At 39.9% G+C, this 27,533-nt stretch overlaps 2 protein-coding genes across 2 annotated transcripts in view; one reads left to right on the forward strand and one right to left on the reverse strand.

Annotated features, from left to right (window-relative positions):
- The window catches only part of RECQL (RecQ like helicase), a 35,848-nt gene extending 24,510 nt beyond the window's left edge, over positions 1-11,338 (reverse strand). The window contains exons 1-2 of the mRNA XM_040235306.1: positions 11,214-11,338; positions 7,940-7,987 (exon numbers count right to left, since the gene is read on the reverse strand). Coding sequence (XP_040091240.1) covers positions 7,940-7,955 — 16 coding nt within the window. The 5' untranslated portion in view covers positions 7,956-7,987; positions 11,214-11,338. The remainder of the gene's footprint in view (positions 1-7,939; positions 7,988-11,213) is intronic.
- Positions 11,339-11,419: 81 nt separating this feature from the next.
- On the forward strand, positions 11,420-26,126 carry GOLT1B (golgi transport 1B). Its single transcript, XM_040235311.1, has 5 exons — positions 11,420-11,596; positions 18,795-18,886; positions 20,480-20,658; positions 21,432-21,513; positions 23,641-26,126. The coding sequence occupies exons 1-5, from the start codon at positions 11,572-11,574 to the stop codon at positions 23,677-23,679; spliced, it is 417 nt and encodes a 138-aa protein (XP_040091245.1). The 5' UTR covers positions 11,420-11,571; the 3' UTR covers positions 23,680-26,126.
- Positions 26,127-27,533: the final 1,407 nt, after the last annotated feature.

Here is a 27,533-nt window from a genome sequence, read left to right on the forward strand (position 1 = left end):
CTCAGAAGAATCCACCTGCCAATACAAGAGACGTGGGTTCAGTCCCTGGGTTGGGCAGATCCCCTGAAAAAAGAAACAGCAAACCACTCTAGTATTCTTGCCTGGATAGAGGAGCCCGGTGGGCTACAGTCCATGTGGTCATGAAAGAGTCAGACATAACTGAGCGACTAAACAATAACAAAAATCATGTTGGAGGCCAGTGGTCCAACAATCTTCTAAATCACTTCAGTAAAATGACTAGACTTTAATGCAAGAGGAAGTTATCTAAAAGTAATCCCCTAACTACTTAGCTATCATTTTACAAAAACATTTGTATTTGGGTTCATACTGTGACATGGTAAGGAGCTGGTGATTATAAATAAGATGATGTATCAGTAAAAAGAGAAATCAAGTATGCTACTAAAACTGGCATTACAGGGCAGCATGATAATTTATGAAGAAGCCTTAACATATGATACTAAACAATCCAAGTAGTAAAGTCAAAATGAGGTTTCCTTTTACATCAGTGGAAGCTAGAAAATTTTGCAGACATCCTTGCTGCTTTCTAAAACATCTGCCTGCTTTAATCAAGTGTCCAGTTTTAATGTCTTCCCATGAGATAAAATCATATGGTTGATTTAAAATAGGGTGCTCTACTGTTTTTGTATTGTATCAACCGCTTGTGTGATCCAGGTTTAGGGCTGGCCACCAGTGATGTCTGTCTGAGATTTGGAAGGTGGAAATCAAAGAGCAGCCAGGTTTACAGTCGACATAAGATCAGGCGCTGCTGCTGCTCACCTTGTGGCTGATGTGCTGGCTCACCTTGGCCGACAGGGGGCAAACGTCAATTCCTCTTGTTGTGCTCGGTCATGACTGACTGACTGTCACCCCATGGACCGCATGCAGCCTGCCAGGCTCCTCTCCATTCTCTAGGCTAGAATACTGGAGTAGGTTGTCATTCCCTTCTCCAGGGGATCTCCCCCAACCCAGGAATTGAAGCTGGGTCACCTGCACTGCAGGCAGACTCTTTACAGTCTGAGCCACCAGGGAAGCCCAACAATACACAGTAGTGAATGAAGCCAAATTTATTCATGTGGATTCAATAAGAAGTTCTAGATATAGAACACTACACTATAGTGGCCAGGAGTGGCTCCAATTCTTTACTTAGCCGACCCCAAAGATGACTATCAGAAAGTTTGGGATGGAATGACACAGGGGTAGGTGCCAATGAAATGGAAAGGCTAGAACTTTCTGGGTATACACTAAAGGAGAGGAACTCGAGGCTTAGGGAGATGGGAGTGCTAGAGTGGTTGATCATCCACTCTCCTGCGATCCCCCAGGAGGATCCAGGAGACCCTCCTTTTTCCAAGCCTGTAAGAAATGCATTCATGAGGGGAATGAACCCCTGAAGAGGTCTGGGTTGGCTGTTCTCTGTAAGCCAGGAATGACCAGGGGAAGTACTGCTTTCAACTAGACTACCTGAATCAATGAGAATGATGATTTCTAAGACACAGGGGCTAATTGTCAGCAATTCAATTCATGACCAAAGGAAAGGCAGATGTGGTTGTCAAAATGGGCAACAGAAAGTGAAAGTGTTAGTCGCTCAGTCATTTCCAATTCTTTGTGACCCCATGGAGCCTGCCAGGCTCCTCTGTCCATGGGATTTCCCAGGCAAGAATATTGGAGTGGGTTGCCATTCACTTCTCCAAAGAATCCTCCCAATTTGGAGAGGGAACCCAGGTCTCCTGTACTGCAGGCAGATTCTTTACTGTCCGAGCCACCAGAGAAACCCAACGGGCAATAAGCAGAAGTAACACTTAGAACAGTCTGACTCAAAGACATCTTTGCCACTGGCTAGGTGATCATAAAGTCTGAAATAGAAATAGATTATGTAATCTGTACAGGCAGAGTACAAAGGCCCTGATTCTGGTGAACACATGTCTGATTTGAATTACCACAAAAGAATCATAGTCCTTCAACCAGTTCCCAGAAATGAGCCAATTTATAGATCCAAAGCTCCTTAAAGTAGAGGTTGGGGCCCTTTGAAAAAGCACCCTCATATACAGCTAAAACTTCATGCAGAAATCTTTCCACTATCCTTCTCCAGAGAAAATCAAGGTAATTGTGTACTGGGAAAGGGAAAATAACATCTCAGAAGTTCCTGGACAGCAACTGTAATCTGACAATTCCTGGAGAACTATAATGCCATGGTGACCCACCAGTTAAAGAGTATGGACTGAACTTGAGCAAAACACACAATCAATGCCGTTCTGCTCAGGCGCGTCACACAAAGGGCTAGGAGGTCTATTCTGTGGTTACCTCCCCAGCTCCAGCAGGTGTAATTAGAACAGATACCCCCAGGTGGCGCTAGTGGTAAAGAACGCGCCTGCCAGTGCAGGAGCCAGAAGACTTGTGGAACCTGGCATCCCTGGGCGGTGAAGATGCCTCGGAGGAGGGCATGGAAACCCAATTCAGTATTCCTGCCTGGAGAATCCCAGGGACTGACGAGCCTGGCAGGCTACAGTCCATAGGGTCACAAAGAGTCGGAGATGACTGAGGCAACTTAGCATGCATGCATTCAGCAATTGGCTGGTTTCCTGACCTAAGAGTAAGGACTATTATGGTAGGAAGGACCAAGTGGAAGGCAGTATCAAGAGTGCTTACTACCAAAACAGTGAATAGTGCTGTTCCTCACACAGCCAGGACTCACGGGCCTGGGAAACAGGGCTGGAAACATGGCTCCTCTATCCCCTAGTGACCCACTAGTGAAATGTTTGCTTCCCATCCCTGAAACTTTGGATTCTGCTAGTCTAGAGGTTGGCCAGTTAGGACTGCTTCTACCAGGGGAAAAAGCAATGGTTCCATTTAATTGGAAGTTGATTACCACTTGGCCAGTTTGGGTTCCTCATGGCCAGGAAACCAAAAGGCAAAGAAAGGGGTTACTGTAATCTGACTAGGGCAAACGATCCTGACTATTAAAGGTAACTGGACTGCTATGACACTGCAGAGGTGAGCAGCAGGGTGTCTGGAATGTGGGGATCCTCCAGGGCAGTGGTCCCCAACCTTTTTGGTACCAGGGACCGGTTTCATGGAAGACAGTTTTTCCAAGAACCAGGGTCGGGTGGAGGAGGGTGTGGTTTCAGGATGATTCAAGTGTATCACATTTATTGTGCACATTGTTTCTGTTCTTATTACATCAGCTCCACCTCAGATCATCAGGTATTAGATCCCAGAGGTCGGGGACCCCTGCTCTAGGGTTATCGTTTGGTATTCCCACATCCCCTGCTTAGAATTAATGGAAAACCACAAAAACCCATTACAAGCAAACTGCTAAGGCAAATCCCACCAGGCAAGACCCCATGACCAAGTGAGCTGTTTGCTGAGAACAAAGGGATACAGAAAGTTGAAAAGGCAGTTATAAAATAACAGCTATAAGCACATGATCAGGTGAGACCCAAGAACTGGAATAGCTATTAAGCATTTCTCCTCTATTTTGACATTCCTGTAGAAGACAAGTTTGGATTTCTCTTGTTGGTGGTTAGTTAGCTGATGAATGGATGGATAGACTGACCTTCTGGCTCCCATTCCCCTAAATCCTAAAACAAAAGGTGTTAATAGTTACTAACTTTGTATCTCAGGATTTAAGTTACAAGATTATCACACAGGATGTGATTGAGCAAGAAAAGGAATGAGCATCATCCAAAGATGAATAAAGAGAACTCCTGTCCTCTTCAGGGGAGAGGATCTGCATACATTTGCTTGGACAAGACAGAGCTGTGTCAACTTGGGGAGCCAGAGCTTTAGAAGGTAGAAGTGAAGCAGTAGCTATGTTTTCCATATTTAAGAAGGGCAGTGCAAGGTCAGGTCTGGTGATCTCTCCAGCATGGGGCAGCAGCTGGGCCTATGACTCTAGCTGCTGCTAGATATCCTTGGGGAAACAGAGGTTCCTGCAGTTCCTCTGGATCCTGTTGATTCTCCTCCTTGGGCTTCTCTGAACACTCAGCCAGATCGTGTGCAATTCAACAGGGAAGGACGCCAGCAATTTGACAGGTGCTGCCTCACCTAAACTGGAGGCTTTGAGACAACCAGAGACTGGTCCAGGTTCTGGTGAGATTCATCTTCACAGGGAGCATTCTGTTTGGGCAATCCCCATGGCAGAAGCATCTTCTCTTCCTATCTACTGGCACCACTGATGCCAGGCCCACCAACAGACACAAAGAAAGAGCCTAAACACTTCCCAAATTCCCACCAAGAATTCCTACAGTCAATCCCTCTTATCACTCACAGTGCTTCTGCTTCTTTCATTGAATCCCACCTAACAGAGATAATGTCAACCTGTGCTACAAAGTCAGTATCACTATACCCTGGACAAAGTCCTGATTGACTCAGAATATAAGACAGTAGAGCTAATTGTAACAAATCAGGGTCTTTTAATATTTTTGTTCAAAACTATAACCATCTCTAATGCCAGCTTGGACAACACGTGACCTGAATGATGAGAGATGAGATTGAAAAGGGAAGGATTTCAATCATTCATCATGAAGAGGGCTTATTACTATATCTCAAGAGCACATGGCATTGAGCAGGGATCCTGCTCCTAAGCTTACAGCTGAGACAAAGGAGGTACCATTCTTCAGAAGCAGGACAGTTTCTGACAATCTCCTATACTGAAGGCCACAGTGAAAGGGAAGTGATTTACCACCAGGGAACCACCAAATCCAACTCAACAAACTATCTGAAGGCAATTTCAGAGGTATTTCAAATACAGGTTGACAAGTGGGTAGAACACTAGAAGAGGTGAGTTATTTGAAAGGGGTGAAATATTGAAAAAGCAATGATTTAAAGTAATCATCTCTTCTTAAATAAAATTGATCTATGGCATTATTTGGTTATTTTAAAATCATATCCCAGGGACTTCCCTGGTCATCCACAACAAGTTGAGAGTTTGCCTGCCAATGCAGGGCACACAGGTTTGATCCCTGGTCTGGGAAAATCCCACACACCTCGGGGGTCACTAAGCTCATGTGCCACAACTACTGAGCCTGCGCTCCAGGGCCTGGGAGTCGCAACAAGAGAAGCCACCACAATGAGAAGCCACCACAATGAAGAGCAGCCCCTGCTGGCCACAACTGGAGAAAGCCCTTGTGCAGCAACAAAGACCCAGTGCAGCCATAAATAAATAAATAAACAACTTTTAAAATATCATATCCTACTGAGAAAGAGTAAAGTCTTACTAAATAGACTAATTCACTGATGTGATCCAAAAATAACTATTTCAATTGAGGTAAGGCTTGGTTCGGTTCAGTTCAGTTCAGGCGCTCAGTCGTGTCCGACTCTTTGCGACCCCGTGGACTGCAGCACATCAGGCCTCCCTGTCCATGACCAACTCCCAGAGTTTACCCAAACTCATATCCATCAAGTCAGTGATGCCATCCAGCCATCTCATCCTCTGTTATCCCCTTCTCCTCCTGCCCTCAATCTTTCCCAGAATCAGGGTCTTTTCAAATGAGTCAGTTCTTTGCATCAGGTGGCCAAAGTATTGGAGTTTCAGCTTCAACATCAGTCCTTCCAATGAACTGATCTCCTTTAGGATGGACTGGTTGGATCTCCTTGCAGTCCAAGGGACTCTCAAGAGTCTTCTCCAACACCACAGTTCAAAAGCATCAATTCTTCGGCACTCAGCTTTCTTTATAGTCCAACTCTTACATCCATACATGACTACTGGAAAAACCATAGCCTTGACTAGATGGACCTTTGTTGGCAAAGTAATGTCGCTGCTTTTTAATATGCTATCTAGGTTGGTCATAACTTTCCTTCCAAGGAGCGTCTTTTAATTTCATGGCCGCAGTCATCATCTACAGTAAGGTTTAGTAACATCTATGAAACCCACACTTTTGTCTCTTAGTGATTAATACCTGGGTTAGCATTTAATATAACTTAAATTGGTACCATTTATTATTAACCCTTAGGCTATTAGTATGAATCATTAAGCTGTGAGAGATGAAGACAAAATCTATGTCACTATTTTTTTCACATTTATATTTAAATAAATTGTAAAGTTTTGGGGTGTGGAGAGGAGGATTCCATACTTAAGAAAACCATTCCTAGAAAGTTTGTTAAGAACCTAGACTTGTTACTCCACTGTCAGTGCTAAGGTCATACTTACTATATCCTACAGAAAATAACCATAGAATAAGTTCCTCCCTCCTACCATCCACCTCTTAACTGAATAAACAGCAAAACTTCACTAATAAGCAAAAAAGAATCTGGTCAAGTTTACAAAAACAATGCGAGGAAATACATCAAAATACCAAGAGGAGCTGCCTGGAAAAGTAAAACAGATGTCTTTCTTTTATATTTTAAAAATATTTCAAATGATACCACTGAGGAACTTATCTTAAGGAAATAATCAAAGAAGTACACAAACCTTTTGATTCAAAGATGTTCAATGCAACTTTTTTTACATTTGAAAAATAAAGACAGCCTAAAAGTTCAAAACCAACACTCAAAAGTGTTAATTCTTTAATGCCACTATAAAACAACAAAATACAGAGCAGTATTAAAAACAGAATATTGACAACATAAAATTTATATTACAGTATGTATATTCTTTATCTACCTTGTGTTTTTAAGAAGCACATTACCAAATATTATGTTAAAAAATGTGAAAAAATTTGTTGAAAATAATACTTCTAAATGGTATAGCATTAATTTGGGTGGTAACATTATTAGTGATTTATACTTCCTACTTTATAATTTTCTTAGGTTCCTAAAATGTTATCAAAAAACATATCATTCCTTGGAACTTTTATGTATTGCATGGTGGGAATGTAAAATTGTGTAGCCACTATGGAAAACAGTATGGTAGTTCCTCAAAAAATTAAACACAGAAATGTTATCCAGCAACTTCACTTGTAGGTATGGTGGTGGTTTAGTCACCAAGTTGCGTCCGACTCTTGCAACCCCATGGACTGTAGCCTGCCAGGCTCCTCTGTCCATGGGATTCTCCTGGCAAGAATACTGGAGTGGGTTGCTATTTCCTTCTACAGGGGATCTTCCCAACTCAGGAATAGAACCTGGGTTTCCTGCACAGCAGGAGAGTTCTTCACCAACTGAGCTATGAGGGAAGCCCACTTGCAGGTATATACACCCAAAAACTGGAAGCAGAGGCTCAAACAGATGTTTGTACACCGATTTTAGTAGCTGCATTACTCACAGAAGCTGAAAAGGGAAATAATTCAAATGTCCCCTGACAAACAAGTGGATAAACAGAAGGTGGTATATCCATACAGTGGAATATTACTCAGCCTTAAAAAGATACATGTTACCCAACGGGTGAACCTCAAAGACAACACAAAAGGACAAATATTGTATGATCCCACTTCTATGAGGTACCTAGAAAGGTCAAAGGCCCAGACAGAAAGCAGAATGATGTGACCAGGGGCTGCGGGGAAGAGGGGGGTGGAAGTTATTGTTCACTGGGTACGCTGTTGCACTGACCATCTTTGAATCAAGAGCTTTATGCACTTCTTCCACTATTTCCTTAAAGTAAGTTCCTAAGTGGTGTTATTTAAAATACTTTTAAAGTATCAAAGAAAGACATCCATTTTTACTTTTTCCAGGCACCTACGCTTGGCATTCCGTGGGGAGTGATGAAAAGTTCTGGAGATGGATGATGCACATAATGCTATGCCTGCAATGCTCTTGATCGTCTGCTTAAAAGTAGCTAAAATGATAAGTCTAAACATATTTCACAACAATAAGAAGAAATCTGGAAAAAAAATCTATAATCAGAATTGTTAAGACAAATATTTTCTAAATTTATTTTTATTTATTCCTACTAAAACTTTTTTTAAAAGTAGTTTAAGACTCACAGTAAAACTGAGGGCAAGGGACAGAGAAAAACACGCAGTTAGAAAGAGAACGGAATGAACCACAAAATGGAATAATCTCCACTCACCTGAAATGGATGCCATTCTAAAGTCGAACTGGAAAGCCAAATTTCTCCCTAAAAGTGAAAGAAAAATCAGAGCAACTTTTTTTTTAAAAAGTACTGTTGATAATGCTCCATGATAATCTGTCACTACTGAGCACAAAAAATGTTAGAAAGTAAATTATACACTGCAGTAACCTTTCAACAATACCACATGGTTCTTCCCATTCTACTTTTTATGGAGAATTCTCTAGATTTCAGAGAAGTAACCAAAGTCACACAAATATAACAACAAGTATGACACCAAAAACATTTAACAAACACCCAGCAAATACTAAGTGAAGTTGCAAAAAAAGAGCAAAGCGTAGAGGTAAAACAGCTTTACCATTACATTATTGTGTGATTTTAGCAAACTTAAAACAATCTGTTCCTCTCACCCACTTTCCCTATCTGTAAAACTGGGATGGTGGAACCTATTTTGCAAATAGCAAGTTGGATAGATTCAAATATCCCAGATGAAGCAAAACCCATTAACAAACTACTCAAATTATTCATTTAACATTTTACGGAATATTTGCTCTACAGGGTTACAATTGAGGCTCAATTTTAAAAGAGGAATTGGTATTCCATGGAAGGATGAGATTTCAGATGGAGAGAACACAAAGAGTTCAGAAATGGGGAAAAACCTGGTTTGTATTAAGAAATATTTCTGAATGGCTAAAACTTAAGAGTACACACAAGCAAGTGAAAGGAGGTGAGTCTGGAGGGTAGGAACTTTATTTAGTTTATCCATAATCTCCAAGAACACCTTTTCCAACTCTGATATGGACAACCAACATTTTCTGAAACTAAGTCAATGTTCTCTGAAGGTAGCTTCAGCATCACCCTGCCCTTACTCAAATTGCTAACCCTATGCCCTGCGTCATGTAGAATTCTGAAGCCACCACTAGGCTGGAAAAATAGGTAGGGTCTTCTGTGACTTGCTAAGAAGCTTGAAAGAGTCACAACACTAAAAGATATTTAAGTAAAGGAGTAAACCAAGGACTTCTAATTCTATATCTATATGAACATGCCTTCACCATTTCATGGAAATATAATTCTCCTTCTCTGGACTGTAGGGCTTCCCTGGTGGCTCAGAGGTTAAAGCATCTGCCTCCAATGCGGGAGGCCTGGGTTTGATCCCTGGGTCGGGAAGATCCCCTGGAGAAGGAAATGGTAACCCACTCCAGTATTCTTGCCTGGAGAATCCCATGGATGGAGAAGCCTGGTAGGCTACAGTCCACGGGATCACAAAGAGTCAGACACGACTGAGCGACTTCACCTTCTCCTTCGTTCACCTGGATTGTAAGATTCTCCAGCAGGGTAGAGATTGAGTCTCTTCACCTCTGTATCCACGTAACCTAGTAAAATGCCTTGCATATAGGGAAGGCTCAGGGTGGCACTAGTGCCAGTACAGAGATGTAAGAGACACAGATTCAATCCCTGGGTCGGGAAGATCCCCAGGAGGAGGGCATGGCAACCCACTCCAGTACTCTTGCCTGGAGAATCCTCATGCACAGAGGAGCCTGATGGGCTATGGTCCATAGGTCACAAAGAGTTGGACACAACTGAAGGGACTTAGCATCCAGGCACACAGGTTTGCTGAGATTGAAAGCAGAAGCTTTCTCCACTTTATGAAAGAATGTAATCTACAACTCTACAATCATTTCCCCCCACTATTTTAAACAACTCCTTTGATTATACCATTTTAAAAAAACTGCTTATAAACTCCTTCCCCAGATGATGTGATTTAATAGCAAAAGCTAGCTGAATGTAAAATATGTTCAAAAATTAATGAGCTATGTATAGCAGGTCTGTCAGAAGTATATCTAAACACTGTTTAAAATCCAAAACAAAGGGAGATCAGCCTTGAAAATTCCCTGGGCAGACAAAACCAACATAGCCATACAAACAAAGCTTAATTTAGCTTATTTTGAAAGACTAACTTGACCTGGGGCACTTCACCTTTCTGCCTCTGGAAATCAGAAGCAAAACTCCCACTGTTTCCCAAGTTTGCTGTGAGGTAACCACTATCCAATTCTATATCTTTTAAGAAAATGTGAATACAACCAATCAGTGTGAAGAATAAACAGTCAATGCCCTCTTACTAAACAACCTGCTTTATATAGCCCTGAGCCTAATTCCATGTTTCAATTTGAGATCTCTTGGTTGGCAAACTGTCTTTTTGGTATATATACAATGAACTTTTACTAATTATCACTTTCGTGATTCAGTGTTTTTACTTCTGCTATATCTGAACTTTTGGTAGCATCCTCAGGAAATACTTTACAAGGTCTCATGTCAGTCATGCATGCTTGACATCAAGTGATGCTGTTGTTCAGTCGCCCAGTCATATCTGACTCTTTGCAATCCTATGGACTGCAGCACGCCAGGCTTCCTTGTCCCTCACCATTTGCCCAAGTTCATCGGTGATGCCGTCCAGTCATCTCATCCTCTGAAGCCCTCTTCTACTGCCCTCAATCTTTCCCGGCATCAGGGACTTGACACCAAGTACCAGAGGCTAAATCACACACATACACACACACACACACACACACACCCCTCTCTCCGCCACCTCAGTTTAGATGCAACACACACACACACACACACACACACACCCCTCTCTCCGCCACCTCAGTTTAGATGCAACACACACACACACACACACACACACACACACACACCTCTCTCTCCGCCACCTCGGTTTAGATGCAACACACCCACACCCACACACACACACACCCCTCTCTCTGCCACCTCGGTTTAGATGCAACACACACACTCCTGCCACCTCGGTTTAGATGCAACACACACACACACACCTGCCACCTCGGTTTAGATGCAACACACACACACGCAACAGCAATTTAATAAAACCCTCCGTCACGCTTAGGCGTCCCCTCTGGCTTTTCCCAATAAACAGTGGTTGCAAATAAAAGGCTTTGGTGACCGAGTCTCCTGCCTGGAAAAAGCTGGTGATAAAGAGACCGACCGCAGTGGAACGTGCCCCTAAAGACTCGAGTTCCACTAGAACTGGGCGATAACGGAGAGTTCCATTAGAGGGGCGAGGGCCCCTGCTTCTCCCTCACCAACGCATTGGTGGAAGGAAGTGAACCGGCCTTCCCCATAGGCCAGGAAAAGGAATGTTAGCTCTTTCAAAGAGGTAACAGGGGTTACCCCAGAACCTCTCCCCGGTGAAGTTAAGAAAAACATTCCCCCTCCTCGATCTCCGACCCCAAGACCCCCGCTGTCTACTACTTACCCTTTCAGCGGCACTCCAATAAAAACTTCCCGCCACCAGGCTTTCCTTTCTTTCCAGCCGAGGGCATTCACCCTTCCGGGTGGGTCCTTTCAACCAATTGCAGGTACTACCCTTCTCTTATTGGTCAAGGGGTGTGGTCACCATTTGCGTCACTGAACAAGACCAGAGATTATTGGTTGATGTTGGGAGCACGTGTAGCCAATAGGAAGCGGGTTTGAACCTAGGGTGGGAGCGGCTGCGTGTTTCCGGAAGACGTGGCGGCTCTTGCCTGGGCTGCTTCCCGGCTTCATTCTCTCCACTTCGCTCCACACCCAGGGCGCTCGGAGGTGCTATTGCCGCCTGCCTCACTTCTGCAGCCATGATTTCGTTAACGGACACACAGAGTAAGTATCTGCCCCGAGGCCCCGCCTCAAGCCCCGCACACACCTTCCCCGGTCTGGGTCTCGCCCGCCTTCCCCTCCGCCTGCTCGGGTCAATGAATGAAGCTCCGCGATGGGGGCGGTGGCCTGCAATACTCAGCTAGGACTGCGGGACCCTGGAGGAGCCGGGTGCTGAACTTGCGGCTGCGGACCTGGCGGGAGGGGAGACTCAGTGGGGTCTGGGGAGACGCCCAAGCTGGGGAGGGGGAGCTTTCGCCGAGCGCGCAGGGGTCGCGCCGCTCTCACTCTCAGGAAGATGGGCGCTTTGTTCCTGCGGGCGGCCGCGAGAGAAAGTTTGACGCGCAATGCCAGCGGCCCACTCTTGGGGATATTTTTGCACTTGACATACTTGGGGTCCTCTACAAGTTACTGCTGGTTGTTTGGAGGCCGTGTTTTAAATGTCATCCATGATAGGCTGTTTTTGGAAATGTGCTTACGCTTAAATATTTTGAGTATTTGCTTTTTGCCACCACTGGAAGCAACCTTTTAAACGTCCCTTGAAATAACTTCACTTTTCTACCGGCTGCTGTCTTCCCAATCGTAAACTTTGTGTTCAGTTAAACGACTTCTTTCGTTAATATTGTATGTTGTGCTTTGTGGTATGTTTTATTATTTTAACATCTTTCTGTCTGCCACAGAGTTCTCCAGCCTATCTTATCTCTAAGATTCATATTGCTGTCTGTTGTCTTTCAATATAAAATTTCCCTTTCAATATGAAATATAAAAGGGGTAGTTTCTACACCCCTTTTTGTCAGTGTTAATAATTTTGTATTTACATATCTGCCAGCCCTGTGCTTCCTGTTTTTTGATGGTAGTGATAGTCTTTTTAATCTCACTTGATTTTATCTGCCATGCCTTTTTTAAAAATTCTGTATAACTTACTTGAATTTTAAAGATTTTTAAGAATTTAACAGTCTGTTGAAGTAAAAAATAGAACTTCCTTTTAAAAGGGCTTATTTTAAAGTCAAGTCGTAAGGTTTGGATTCAAGTCTTGACTAAGTTGAACTTCATTCACCAAGCTGCTTATAACTCCTGCACACACTGCCACCCCAGGAAGGGTCCCTCCCTTCCTCAGATTGAGCTGCGTCTGCACCTTGAGTGCCCATTTTGGTGTATCTGTTCTGATCAGAGAAAATATAGAGTCCTTTTCTGTTTGTAGGTTTTTATGTTTGGGGTGGTTTTTTTGTTTGTTTGTTTAGTGTTATAATAAAACTACCTATTACATAAAAGCATCTCATATCAGTTTACCATGTGCTTTGATGTAAAATGTTTTCTTTAGTTCTAAGAGCCTTGTAAAGCAAAGAATATATCTCTTGTATAAATTAAAGAAGGCTCAAAAGAAATCCAGTGTATAATCATGAGGAAAGCAAGAGAAACAAGACTTGATCCCAGGTCTTCAGGCTCAAAAATCTTTGTTCTTTTCACTGTACCCTGCTAGCATCTAAGAAGACTTGATGTAAAGTTTATTTGAAATCTATCTTAGAGGGATGAAATTTTCCCATAGCGCAAAATAGTTTCAACAGTAGATATTTATTATTTAGAATTGTGCATTGATTTTTTGGGAGATTGATTGGGTAGAATATTCAGAGCCTATTTTTGGTCCTCTTGACTGAAACCCAGAATTTAGCAGAATACTATACATAAACTGCTAGAATTTATTTCTAATAGTACTACTAATTACTCAGAGGAAGTTCTTGGTCTCTACGTAGTTTTCCTATCTGTTAATACTCCTGTCTGAGTCTGTGATTGTTACATATATATATTATTTACTTAACCCTGTGCATATAGATTCTCTTCCATTGAAGTCTTACGGGGACAAGTGCTAATTTACATCCTTTCAAAAACCAGAATGAGGGGGTTGGGTTGGAATATGGGCAGAATAGGCAGCATTCTCCTCACTTCATTACAGTGATGAAGAGGAGGAAATTAAACGTTTTGCTGCTCATTTGCTGAATGTTTTAAATAGATAATGGATAAGAATACAAAATGATTAGTGGACCAAAAGCTCTTTGGATTTCAGCTGGTGTTTGTGTGTGTGTTCAACTGTAGGAATTGGCCATCATTCAAGTGACTTACCAAGATTATTCTGGGATCCCGATTCTGGGAGAGAGTGATCAAGTACTGGTCATAGTAAAAAAGCAATTCATGACTTTTAAAGGGAATTCTATAATCCCCTCCAGTACCCCGCCCCCCCAAAAAACCCACAAAATTTATTGAGGAGGCTGGAGTGGGGCAGTTGCCATGCTACCTCTAAAACTTTACTTCATTATGTCACATTGCCTAAATTCTACCGTGTTGTTGAATTGAGTTCTTTATTATAACATTTTCTCTTTTTGAAAGGATATAGACAGTGCTGCCTTGAAATGTCTTAAATAAGAAATCAAAAGTCCTAAGGTGATTGTCATGGAGTAAGAATATCTCTCCTTATCAAATTTCTACAATAAGCTTTTGATTTTAGATAAATTAGTTTTATTAGATTTTTAAAATTAGATTGTGCTTTAAAAATACACATGCCTGTGTGCATGTGCACGTGCACGCATGCACATGAGCAAGAAGAATGAAATTTTAATAATGCACAAGAAAATACGTTTATTTTCAGTCAGTTCAGTCGCTGAGTCGTGTCTGACTCTTTGCGACCCCTTGGACTGCAGCACTCCAGGCTTCCCTGTCCATCACCAGCTCCGAGAGCTTACTCAAACTCATGTCCATTGAGTCAGTGATGCCATCCAACTGTCTCATCCTCTGTTGTCCCCTTCTCCTCCTGCATTCAATCTTTACCAGCATCAGGGTCTTTTCAGATGAATCAGTTCTTCTCATCATATGGCCAAAGGATTGGAGTTTCAGCTTCAGCATCAGTCCTTCCAATGAATATTCAACTGATTTCCTTTAGGATTGACTGGTTGGATCTCCTTGCTGTCCAAGGGACTCTAGAGAGTCTTCTCCGGCACCACAGTTCAAAAGCATCAGTTCTTTAGCACTCAGCTTTCTTTAGTCCAACTCTCACATCCATACATGACTACTGGAAAAATCATACCTTTAACTAGATGGACCTTTGTTGGCAAAGTAATATCTCTGCTTTTTAATATGCTGTCTAGTTGGGTCATTACTTTTCTTCCAAGGAGCAAGCGTCTTTTAATTTCATGGCTGCATTCACCATCTGCAGTGATTTTGGAGCCCAAGAAAATAAAGTCTGTAACTATTTCCCTTGTTTCCCCATCTATTTGCCATGAAGTGATGGGAGCGGATGCCATGATCTTCGTTCTCTGAATGTTGAGCTTTAAGCCAACATTTTCACTCTCCCCTTTCACTTTCATCAACAGGGTTTTTAGTTCCTCTTCACTTTCTGCCATAAGGGTGGTGTCATCTGCATATCTGAGGTTATTGATATTTCTTCCGGCAATCTTGATTCCAGCTTGTGCTTTATCCAGCCCAGCGTTTCTCATGATGTACTCTGCATATAAGTTAAATAAGCAGGGTGACAATATACAGCCTTGACATACTCCTTTCCTGATTTGGAACCAGTCTGTTTTTCCCTGTCCAGTTCTAACTGTTGCTTCTTGACCTGCATACAGATTTCTCAGGAGGCAGGTCAGGTGGTCTGGTATTCCCATGCCATGTGGGCAACTTAAGACTCAGATTAGTAACTCATCCTTAATCACAGAAATGGCAGATGTGTGTGTGTGTGGAGGGGGACGGGTGTTGGGCGGGAGGGGAGTGGTGTGGGGGTTGGCTAGAATTCAAATCTAGTCTTGAGGCTCCACAGTTTATAACTTGGGAACCGAAACATTCCACTGCTTTACCCAGTGCAGTCCAGCAAGAGAGGGTTGCCTCTAACATTTTTGCCAAAACACTAGCAGGTTATTGCCAAATAGTCACTGATGTGAATGGGTCAAAAGGCTCAATCTGGCCTCACTGTTCCATTTTCTCCCCTCCAGTTCTTCCCTAAGCCTATGTATTCACAAGCCCTCTGGTTATTAAAGCACTATTTGGAGCTGCCCTCTCACCATCAGAATTGTACCCAGTAAAATAAACGTGCTGTTCATGCTGAACAGCGAGGCCAGTCTGAGACTTTTGACACATTCAAATTAGGGACTATGTGGCAATAATCTGCTAGTGTTTCAGCAAAAATGTTAGCGGCAACCCTCTCTTGCTGGACTGTACTGGGTAAAGCAGCGGAATGTTTCGGTTCCCGTGTTATAGTTATAAGCTGTGGAACCTCAAGACTAGATTTGAATTCTAGCCAAACCCCACACACTCCCCTCCCACCTAGCACCCGTCCCCCTCCACACACACCCATATTTGCCGATTCTATGATCAAGGATGAGTTACTAATCTGAGTCCTTAAGTTGCCCACATGAAACATGAAGCCAGTAATACTTTTTAACCCCCCAGTTTTGCCAAAGGAATTAGGACATTTGTGTAGACATCTCATGGCTCAAACAGTAAAGCGTCTGTCTGCAATGCAGGATTGATCCCAGGGTTGGGAAGATCCCCTGGAGAAGGAAATGGCAGCCCACTCCAGTACTCTTGCCTGGAAAATCCCATGGATGGAGGAGCCTGGTAGGCTACGATCCATGGGGTCACAAAGAGTCAGACACAACTGAGCAATGTCACGTTCATTCATTGAATATAAAACCGTATACATTGTCTTTCTTTTTCATTGCAGTTTTTAATAACATAACTGACATTATGTGAGTAACAAGCTGATTATATTAAACTTGAATCGCCTAAAGATGCTTCTCCCAGAAGTTCAGCATATCCCAATACCTTTGAGTTTCATTTAATCTGATGTGTTTAACTCTGGGGAGGGGGATCCTTTGGGAAGCAGTATGGCTTGATGGTTAAGCACAGGGACTTTGGATTCGAATAGACCTGAGTTCAAATGCTTATCCAGATGTGTGACTTTGGGCAAATGAAGTCAGTCTCTAAACCTCAGTTTCCTCCATCTCTAAGATGATATAATGATACCTACCTTGCAATATTACTGGGAGAATTAAGTTCTGTAAGAGATGTGAAGCACTTCATAATGGCCAATTCATGGTAAATTCTCAGTATATAGTATGTTTATTACCATATAATTTCCTTTCTGAAGAACAAACATCTTGACATGTCTCTGTTATCATTAGGACAACTTGTGAAAAAATAGAAATGGGTTGTATTTAAGTAACCCAGCTGCCAGTGATTAAATCTTAACTACTAAATAGTTACTTAATGGAATGTTACTTGCTCATTTGTCCATATTTTTCTCTCAGAAATTATGCCTGACATCTGAATAGTTGTTTTGGTAAATTCTCCTGAAGCATTTAAGCATGAAAGTATCAGCCTCCAACTTTCATGAGAGTTTATGTCCGTGGTGTACACTTTCCAATGTATTTATGGACAGGTACTTTGCTGACAAAGATCCATATAGTCAAAGCTGTGATTTTTCCAGTAGTCATGTATGGGTGTGAGAGTTGGACCATAAAGAAAACTGAGCAGCACTGAAAAATTGATGCTTTCCAAATGTGGTGTTAGAGAAGAGTCTTGAGAGTTCCTTGGACTGTAAGCAGATCAAACCAGTCAATCCTAAAGGAAATCAGTCCTGAATATTCATTGAAAGGACTGATGCTGAAGCTTCAGTACTTTGGCCACCTGATACTAAGAGCCAGCTCATTCGAAAAGACCCTGATGCTGGGAAAGATTGAAGGCTGGAGGAAAACGGGGACAACAGAGGATGAGATAGTTGGATGGCATCACCGACTCAATGAACATGAGTTTGAGTAAGCTCCGGGAGTTGGTGGTGGACAGGGAAGCCTGGTATGCTGCAGTCCTCGAGGTCACAAAGAGTCAGACACAACTGAGTGACTGAACTGAACTGAACCTGAATTCTTTTAGTCTAACTCTCAGAGAAAAAGGTAGCTGGAATGGGACGCAATCATTAACTGTAAATTGAAGTGAAGGATGTTGAAGAAGACACATGTAAATTTTCAACTCATTGGAACATTTTACATGGCTTAAATTTTTAAGGAGCTGTGACTTAGATTTTAGCTTTCTGGAGCTGAGGTAACAGATCAGAAACCACTACTGTGTATTTAAAATTTTATTTCCCCAAACATGGCAGTTTCAGTTCGGATCCATTATTTTCTGCAGGTAGTGCTGCTAGGTAAAGTAAGGATTGGTGACTGTTTTCCTGCAAGCAGTACTAAAATGAGCAAGGAAGTAACTTCATGGATTGTGCTTTGTAACATTAACAGACTAGTGCAACTGTAGCCATAGAAAGTTAAGACTCTTCAGAAGTACAGATAAGTCTAGGGAATGTAAAGGCAGTACAATTTTTAGTTTTATATAAAGAGTAAATAGAGCCTTAAAAGCTTATATTTTCCACTACTCTATACTCAGTACCTAGAACAGTTGCCAACATCTAGGAGTTGATCAACAATTTTTTGTTTCTGAGTGAAGAAGTAAAGACCCAGAATGTTAATATTAGGTAAAACAGTGTTGGAGAGATGGTTTTAGGACTGAGACTAAATGTGTGAATAGGTGCATAGTTGAGAGAGACTTATAGTAGATAAATGCATGACAAACCATCAGGAGGTCAAAGTGATGCCTCACCTTCTGAATATTAACTTTTAGAGGAGACAGCTACTTGATTCTCAGAATTTCTCGTGTTGCCATTGTGAGAAGCAGTGCATAATAGAGTGAAGTTGTTGTACTGACGTCCTGTAGCATTTCTGGTAGGTTCAGCATTTTAAGAAGAAACTGCAGGTCTTGTGCATATAAATACTAGTCCTGGAACATAAAAAGAGAAGAGGGGACAAAGAGTAACAGTAAACCCATATACTTATGTCTGAAGCCAGAAGGTTTCTTGGGAGGAAAAAAAATACATAACCAGAGGTTTAGAATCCTGATTCATCTTTCTCTATTATGGGTATGTTTGTGAGAAGTCCTCTGTTTGATTTAAGGAGCAGAAATTCTTAACTCATTTTAAATTTGAGAGTAATTTGTTGATGTTAATTTAATTTGTTATAGTTCATAAAGAATGTCATCATAAGTTAACCTGCAGTGTTGGGAACCATGTTTCCTTATCAGTCAAAAGAAAAACTGAAATTTTTTTCCTAGTTTACAGGGATCTGAATGTAACTTTACTTTTGCTCTACCCTTAACTGTATGACTTATGTTGCAGAAATTGGAATGGGATTAACAGGATTTGGAGTGTTCTTCCTATTCTTTGGAATGATCCTCTTTTTTGACAAAGCACTACTGGCTATTGGAAATGTGAGTGTTTCAACATATATTTTAACTACATTCATAATGAAATTTTAAGTTAATATAAATGAATTATTGCCAGCTGTAAAACCAGGGGAAGATAATTCACTGTTACTCATATGAAGATTCCTGTTACATTTTCTGTTTCCATCAGGGATGAAACTTGCAAGCTTACTGTTTAAATAAAAGGTAAACACTTAATGAGGTTTTCTGATCCCGTAACTGCTTGGTTAAATATTTTGATATGTGATTTACAATAGAGTAAAATCAAGACTACCTCTGAGTAGTTCAAAGTAGATGATTTCATAGCCCCACGTCTTGGTAAATTTGTTAGTGTTGTTTTGACTTGAAATATCTGAGATTTAACATTTACTTCAATAGCATAAGATGAAGAGTTTTTTAAAACCACTTCAACCTTTAAAATATGTACCTCTACTAATAATTGGCTTGCCAAGAAAGGTGTGTATGTTGTTTATTTGGAATGTGTACTCTCTTATCTATGGTGAAGGCTGTGCAAGAGCCCTAGAAATTAGTAACCCTCTCTAAAAACATGTTAGTTGCTCAGTCATGTCCGACTCTTAGTGCCCCCTCTTAGGACTGTAGCCAGGGTCCTCTGTCCATGGAATTCTCCAGGCAAGAATACTGGAGTTGGTTGCCATGCCCTCCTCCAGGGGATCTTCCCAACCCAGGGATTTACCGTCTGAGCCCCCAGGGAAGCCCAGTAATCCTCCTAAGAAGGCACTAAAGTCATCAAGGATGGAATAGTTTCAAAGTGTATATTAACATTGGACTTTTAATTGGATGTTGGAAAATATAAAGGATAACAAAATTGTTCAGAATTAATGTTTTAATAAACAATAACATCAACAGCATTGGCATCTCAGAATGTGAAACTTAAACATTAGGCTTAATAAATATTTGTGTGAAATATTTTTCACTAAAGTACAGTAATGAAGAAAGGCAAGTATTTGGGAATAAAACCTGGAAGAAAACAAGTTTTTAGTTGACCACCATCTCTTGTCCATTGTCTGAAAACATACACAATATATTTTGAGAAGGCACAGCTGTATTTCATATCAGCTGCTCCCAGACTTCTGGAATTAATAACACTAGGATCTTCCTCCTGGGTTTGTGTGATTTCCTCTACTACCAAATGGGCCATGTCAGGGTTTCTCCCATCTGTAGGATCTCCTATCGGTCCTGATAAAAGTTTTCAGAACCGGGAGTCCCTTCAGTTGATATTTTACAGGCACCTACTCTCTTTCGCCTTCCGGTTCATCTTGTAAATTGACAAAGCTGTCGCCATCTGGCTAAACCTGGGGAAACCACTGCAGGCGCAGATACCCATGGGTAATGCCTCATATGTCTTTACTTCCCTTTTCTTCATCAGATCACAACAGAAGAGGGCTGCACAGAGTGGGATGTAACCACCACTTTAACATGGTTCTACCTCTTGTGTGCCTTGGTGGCCTTCTCTGGCCAGCTGGCCACATTGAAAGACACATGTCTTAAACATTTATCATATTTATCTTTGACCTTCCTTTTCAAGTGTATACAACGGATTTAACTGCTTAGCTATGTTGCATTTTCCTTCTCTTGCAGGTTTTATTTGTGGCTGGCTTGGCTTTTGTAATTGGTTTAGAAAGAACATTCAGATTCTTCTTCCAAAAACATAAAATGAAAGCTACAGGATTTTTCCTGGGTGGTGTGTTTGTGGTCCTGATTGGTTGGCCTTTGATAGGCATGATCTTTGAAATTTATGGATTCTTTCTCTTGTTCAGGTAACTCAACTATTTTATTCTTTCAGTAAACCGTTATGTCAGATAGTTATTACAGAAACCCAGATGTGTTTATCAAGTGCAGATGATTGCTTGTGTCAGGGTATAAATTAACCTGGAAAACATTTTCAGTGTTATAAAATTTACTTTGGTGGCATCTTAAGGCACTCTGTCTCTGTTTGCTATTTTCATCAACCAACCAGTGATAGATCAATCCAGCGTTTTAACATGTAGAACCTGATACTGCACAGGTATTGCCACTTGATAATGCTTTCTTTAGTGGGTGCAGATGTTAAAAAATTTTGGACCAAATACATTATGGGAGGTTTTGATCATTTAATATTTTCTGAATGCCACTTACCAAGTAAATAATAGTATGCAGTGTGAGAAAACACTTTTAAGTAAGGTTGATTAAATTATTTATTCAAGAAAGGTATATCATTTGTCTTCTATCCTCCAAGCACCCTATTGCCCACAGGAAACATAAAAACTAAGTGCCAAATCTGCTTTAAGGAATCTCTCATTTCTGATACATGAAATAGACTGTAAAGGAACTGGTGGGATATAGTAGTAATGTGGTTATAGATGTTTATGCAGAATGTTACAGGGCACAACTGAAGAAGGGATCACACCCAGGGAGAGGGAAGAAATGGTAACTGAATTTTGAAGTTGCTTAAAAGTTCAAAATTTTAACAAAATTTCTTTTTATGTGGTTAACAGTTGATTTTGGTGATAGAGAATCTATTCGTTCTAAGACCTTTTTCCCCCTCCCCCAGGGGCTTCTTTCCTGTGGTTGTTGGCTTTATTAGAAGAGTGCCAGTCCTTGGATCACTCTTGAACTTACCTGGAATTAGATCGGTAAGTAATCCTATATTTAGCAACATATTTTTTTGAACCATTAAAATAAGTGCTCTCTGGGAGAAAGAATGGTTTGGGAGTTTGGGGTGAGCAGATGCAAACTATTATATTTAGAATGGATAAACAAGATCCTGCTGTATAGCACAGAGAACTATATTCAGCATCCTGTGATAAATCATAACAGAAAAGAATATACGTATATATATGTATAACTGAATCACTTTGCTTTACAGCAGGAATTAACACAATGTTGTAAATCAACTACAATTTTTAAATTGTTTAAATAAAATAAAAATTTTAAAGATAAATAATTGTTCTCTGATGCTCTTTTTAGAAATTTGAGGAATAAATAGATACCATGATTGATATGTTTTTATGATGATATAAACAGTTGCATCACATAAATTGTGGTTACAAGGAATAACAGAAAATAATCATTGTTAACCCTATAAAACCTGAGATTTGGTTTCACTGTATCTGCATTTAGTGTTGTTTTCCTTTGTTCATGTGACTTGGATTGCTATGCTACCTTTCTCTTTGAGAGTTCAAAGCACCTTTCAATTAACTTTTATAAGAGCTCTAATTTTAGAAGCAATAATATAAAAGAACTCCATTATTTCTTACAAATATGTTCTCTCTTAGACTGTATCACCAAATGGAGTGTGTTGAAACAATTAAATAAAGCATTGTGATACTGAGAGTCAGATGATAAAATTCTGTTCCCAGCTCTGTCCACAGTTAGAACAGTCTTGTCAAATCTGTATCTCCGGGGCAGGCCATCAGCTTCTCACAGATGTTTGCAGATTTGCATAGTTGCTTCTAGAGAGACTCCATAGCATGTATTGAATTCTCAAAGAGCTAAAGGATGGCTTTCCCACTAGGTACCACTGTAAGCCTGATCTCATTTCAATTCTAGAGTCAGAATCTTACAGCTCACATAACCTAGATATTTGAAGTTACCTTTGGAGAGAAAATGTACTTTCTCTCCACCTAAATATGTCATAAAATTCTAATGAATCCATGAGTGCCAGTCACTTATTTGCAATAATATAAAATGTTGGGACCTAGGCTTATAGGGGTATATCCTGATTTCATTTGCATTAATCCCCAAACTCATACAGTAGTCAGTGTTATTTATACTTAGAATGTCTTTTGAATGTACTAAAACTTCTAGTTATATAGAGTTGTACTTATTAATCATGTCCCTAATTTAAGGATTCTTCAGTATTTGCATAAATGAACATTCAGTGCTATAAATTTTGTTTTCTACTTACTATTGCTTCATTAAAATAAAATAAGCATTTCTTAATATTATTTTATTATTATTAAGTAAAAGTATGAATAGTGACATAAAAGAAGGTTAAATGATTCCTACGTTTTGATAGTATTATAGCCCCTTGGGTTATGTAACTTAATATCTTCACTAATTACTTTGTTTCAACATCTGTTTGCATGACCATCTGGAATGCTGAAGAAAGCCCAGTTGCTTTATATTTGGGGTGGAGTAATCAAGTAAATAACCACTTACATTAATATGTGTTAAAACTTATGTTCTGTAATATCGATTTATGCTTGCATCATTAAGTCTCTTTAATGTCATTGCCACTTTCAGTCTGAAGTCCAAAATACACATTTAAAGTATTTTTAGTCAATAGCTGTTGTTAATTATTGAACTTAATGGAGCTAAATCTGTTTGTTCAAAGACTACATAGGCCCAGAAGAGATCCACAATAATGGTCAGTTGAAATAATATTATTGGGTTAATTAATGCATGAATGGCTGACATTTCAGCTTTTTTTTTTTTTTTTAATTTTTCTTTTGTTAAGCTAGAAGCGTTAACTTCATTTTATCCAGTTTTTTTAATTCATTGTGTTGCATTTCTTGTGTTGCACTTTTAAAGTCATATGTATAACATGTCATGCAAAAACTCGTAGAAAAAAAATTTTTTATATACATTTATGTGTCAGAAGATGGTGAGTAGTACTGGATTAATCATTGTCAGTCATACCTTAAATTTCCACAAATCTTACAAAGCTGGGTTTTTTTAATCAACATTTAAAGAGTTGATGTGATATTTTTAAGTGCTCTAGGCTTTCTTTTAACTATCTGTTTTTCTTCTCCTTGCAGTTTGTAGATAAAGTCGGAGAAAGCAACAATATGGTATAACAACCACTGAATTGAAGACTCATTTAAAATATTGTATTATTTATAAAATCCTTTGAAGAATATTCAGCACAAAATTAAATTACCTGAAATAGCTTGTAATGTTCTTTACAGAAGTTTAAAAGGTATAGCCTACAAAGTACCAACAACAGATAACAAAGAAGCGATGAAAACAGGCTTCTAACCAAGTCATCTAAGAGGTCAGCAAGCAAACCGAAGGAGGTGAAATCTATGTTACGTGCATATTGAAACTTTTAAAGGCCATTTTTATTATTTTTCCACAATGTGTGAAACACAGCCATCCATAGAGAACTGTAATCCCTATTTCTTTCCTTCTTATGTTCAAGATACAAGCATATCCATAGGCATTTGCTTCTTAGCAGTGTCCACTGCAGTGGCAAAAATATTGCCAGTTGCACTGTGTCTCTGAAAATGATGCATGAGTTAGATTGGATTATGTCATTTTAATCTATTAAAACCAGGAAAACCCAGTGTTGATGTATGAATCCCTTTTTTTTTATTTTGGTAAGAATATGGTTAAAATAAAACTTTCATGGTTCTTCTGAATCTTAATATTTTAAAACCAGATGAAAATCCGACCTAGATATTCTTTGTTGGAATGTTGCAAAGGTCATCCTTTACTATCTTACAGTTTCTAAGTTACAGCTCACTCAGCACTTTTTCTTCAGCAACACACTCTGGAAATCCTGATATTCCTTGGGACTCTCATCTGAGCATCTGTATCTTTCATGACACATGAGCATTTAACAGAAAGCCATCTCAGCCATGAAAGAGTCTGTTACAAAGCTTGTTTCACTGAATGGTGTGTTCTTTAAGATACTAAGTGATACAACCCAAGTGAGATTTTTCCGTGTCATGATCCAGTTTTTCCTTTTATTTTTTTTTTTAATTTTAGCAGTGGTTTATTATTTTGCTTTTCATACATTGAAATAACTAGTGGTAATTTTTACTTTAAGATATAACATGTTATAAGGTTAAATTTACAGCTGTTTTTTAAAGGGCTGTTCACAGAAGCCAATTTTTCCCTTATTTTCAGCTTTTTCCTAATATAAAAATCAGTATGCATAATGTGTGTTTCATACTCTTTCTCTTCATCTTGAATTCGTGGAGAGAATCTCTGAGTTCACACGCTAAAGTTATTTTACCGTAATTAAACTGGCTATAGTTCTGAAAAATGTGACACTACAAAAATGATGTGTTGTTTTCTCCACTGTTGCTGCTCGACAGGCAGTAAGTAGGAAGCTGTGGTTGTTTCCTCAGTAGTAGTTTTCCAAGGAGGCACCCTTTTGTAGATGTAGGAAGCCATTTCAAGAGTCATAGTATTATTTGTTTTACTATTAATGATTGTACTATTTGCTCATTTTTTTTAACAGTTGCAGAGCTTTTTAATACATAAAATCATTGAAATTTGTGATTTTTTATTTACAAACATGTCTACAAGATATATTATTGCCTATGTTATTCGTAGTTAAATCTCTTGATGCACAGGGAAGTCCCATCCTTGCTCATCTAAAGAAAGAACGACTTGGTAGATAGTCTTAACGGTTCAGCCTTGTGGATTACTGTCTTTTCGGTACTGGCATTTGACTTATGACATAATCTGTGAACATAGATGATATTGATAAAATGAGACTCCTACCTCAATAGTTCATGGAATGATAAGAAACCTTGTGTTGTCTAATGTTCTTCAAAAAAGTACTATCCTCACTTGGAGAGTGTCAAATATCTACATACTTGGGGGACTGACTTATATAAGTTGCCCTGTGGGACTCTGTTATACATATTTTTGACTGACCCATATTATTTACAGTGGCTAGATAAGTCTACCTTTTTTAGAGCAAGAACAGTATCTGTTAATGTAAGGAGCATCTGTATTATTTAACTCCTTTGTAGACATGAATTTCTATCAAAATGTTCTTTGCACTGTAGCAGAGATCTCTTTTTCAACAATCTTGTTCAGAAAACATTATTAGACAGAAGTGTATAAAGGATGTGATAATCTCCCAATAAGAATGAGAGGCTTGGAGCAGTTTTGTTTTATCAAATGTGAGTTTGGGACTGCTTGGCAGCATTGTATGTTTCTTAGAACTATTTTTAAACATAACTTGTTTTCCGACAGAAAACACTGTACATCATATGGTTTCTTCCTTTCCAAAATTAGTCTTCTGTGACAAAAAAAAAAAAGCATCAGTTATTGCTATAAAGGTGGAAGAAAAGGTCTAATACTACTTAGCCTTAAGTGTTTCTGGCATTGTGCAAATCTATTTTCTGTAACAGAAACCTATTTGGAATGTTTTTCTTTTCCCCTTATACATTGTAATTCCTGGAATACTGCTGCTTTTAAAAGTCTCACAGATTATATGATCTAACAGTTGAATATTGTAAATACACTTGTCTTACTTCTCAATAAAAGGGTACTTTTCTATTAATTGGTGGTTGTCTCAACTTGGGCTGCTAAAACAAAATTCCACAGACCAACTTACACAACAGATATTAGTTCTCATGGCTCTGGATTCTGGGAAGTCCAAAATGAAGATGCTGGCAGATTCAGTTCCTGGAGAGGGCCCTCCTTCTAGCTTGCAGACAGCTGCCTCCTTAGTATGTCCTCACATGACACAGAAAAAGAGAATGAGCTCTCATCTCTCTTCTAATAAGGACAGTAATCCCTTCATGAGGCATCCCATCTTGGTCACCTCATCTAAACCCAACTACCTTCCCATGGCCCACCCCCAGTGCCAGCATATTGGTGGTTGAGTTTTCAACGTATAAGTTTGAAGGGACCAAAAATTCAGTCCATAACAATGGTCAGATGTATTTTTATTATGAAATTCTAAAAATCGAGCATTGTACAATAACCCAACTTGTGTTTTAAATTGATGGGGAAACAGTGGAAACAGTGTCAGACTTTATTTTGGGGGGCTCCAAAATGGCTGCAGATGGTGACTGCAGCCATGAAATTAAAAGACGCTTACTCCTTGGAAGGAAAGTTGTGACCAACCTAGATAGCATATTCAAAAGCAGAGACATTACTTTGCCATCAAAGGTCCGTCTAGTCAAGGCTATGGTTTTTCCTGTGGTCATGTATGGATGTGAGAGTTGGACTGTGAAGAAAGCTGAGTGCCAAAGAATTGATGCTTTTGAACTGTGGTGTTGGAGAAGACTCTTGAGAGTCCCTTGGACTGCAAGGAGGTCCAACCAGTCCATTCTGAAGGAGATCAACCCTGGGATTTCTTTGGAAGGAATGATGCTAAAGCTGAAACTCCAGTACTTTGGCCACCTCATGCGAAGAGTTGACTCATTGGAAAAGACTGATGCTGGGAGGGATTGGGGGCAGGAGGAGAAGGGGACAACAGAGGATGAGATGGCTGGATGGCATCACCGACTCAATGGACGTGAGTTTGAGTGAACTCCGGGAGTTGGTGATGGACAGGGAGGCCTGGCGTGCTGCGATTTATGGGGTCGCTAAGAGTCGGACACAACTGAGTGAACTGAACTGAATATGCAGTTTTCTTTTTTATAGAAGGATCATCACATCTTTCATTTCCAAAGTGTTTAATTGTAATCAGAAATAAGCTTCAGGTAAAACAAAGTGAGCCAGTGAATTTAGAAATTGGTGGAGAAATGCTTAATATTTTTTCTCAGCATGGAAGGAATATATAATATTTAAATATTCATATCTTAAACTCAATGTCAGCAGTGTTTTGATCATAAACTTTAGTAAGGCCAAAAGCCACTGGACAAATCTATCAGTTAAGGTACACTAAGTTTGTTGCGTCCGATCATTAAACCACAAATCTTGACTATTGTCTGTTGAACTGCAAGTCTTGAATCTATTA

The sequence above is a fragment of the Oryx dammah genome, unplaced genomic scaffold, assembly GCF_014754425.2.
Source record: "Oryx dammah isolate SB20612 unplaced genomic scaffold, SCBI_Odam_1.1 HiC_scaffold_29, whole genome shotgun sequence".
Classification (NCBI taxonomy): Eukaryota; Metazoa; Chordata; class Mammalia; order Artiodactyla; family Bovidae; genus Oryx; species Oryx dammah.

Coding starts and splice junctions, on each gene's coding strand:
- GOLT1B (XM_040235311.1), top strand. CDS start 11,572: ATGATTTCGTTAACGGACACACAGA. Junction 18,887..20,479: donor CACTACTGGCTATTGGAAAT/GTGAGTGTTTCA, acceptor CTTCTCTTGCAG/GTTTTATTTGTGGCTGGCTT. Junction 21,514..23,640: donor ACTTACCTGGAATTAGATCG/GTAAGTAATCCT, acceptor TTCTCCTTGCAG/TTTGTAGATAAAGTCGGAGA.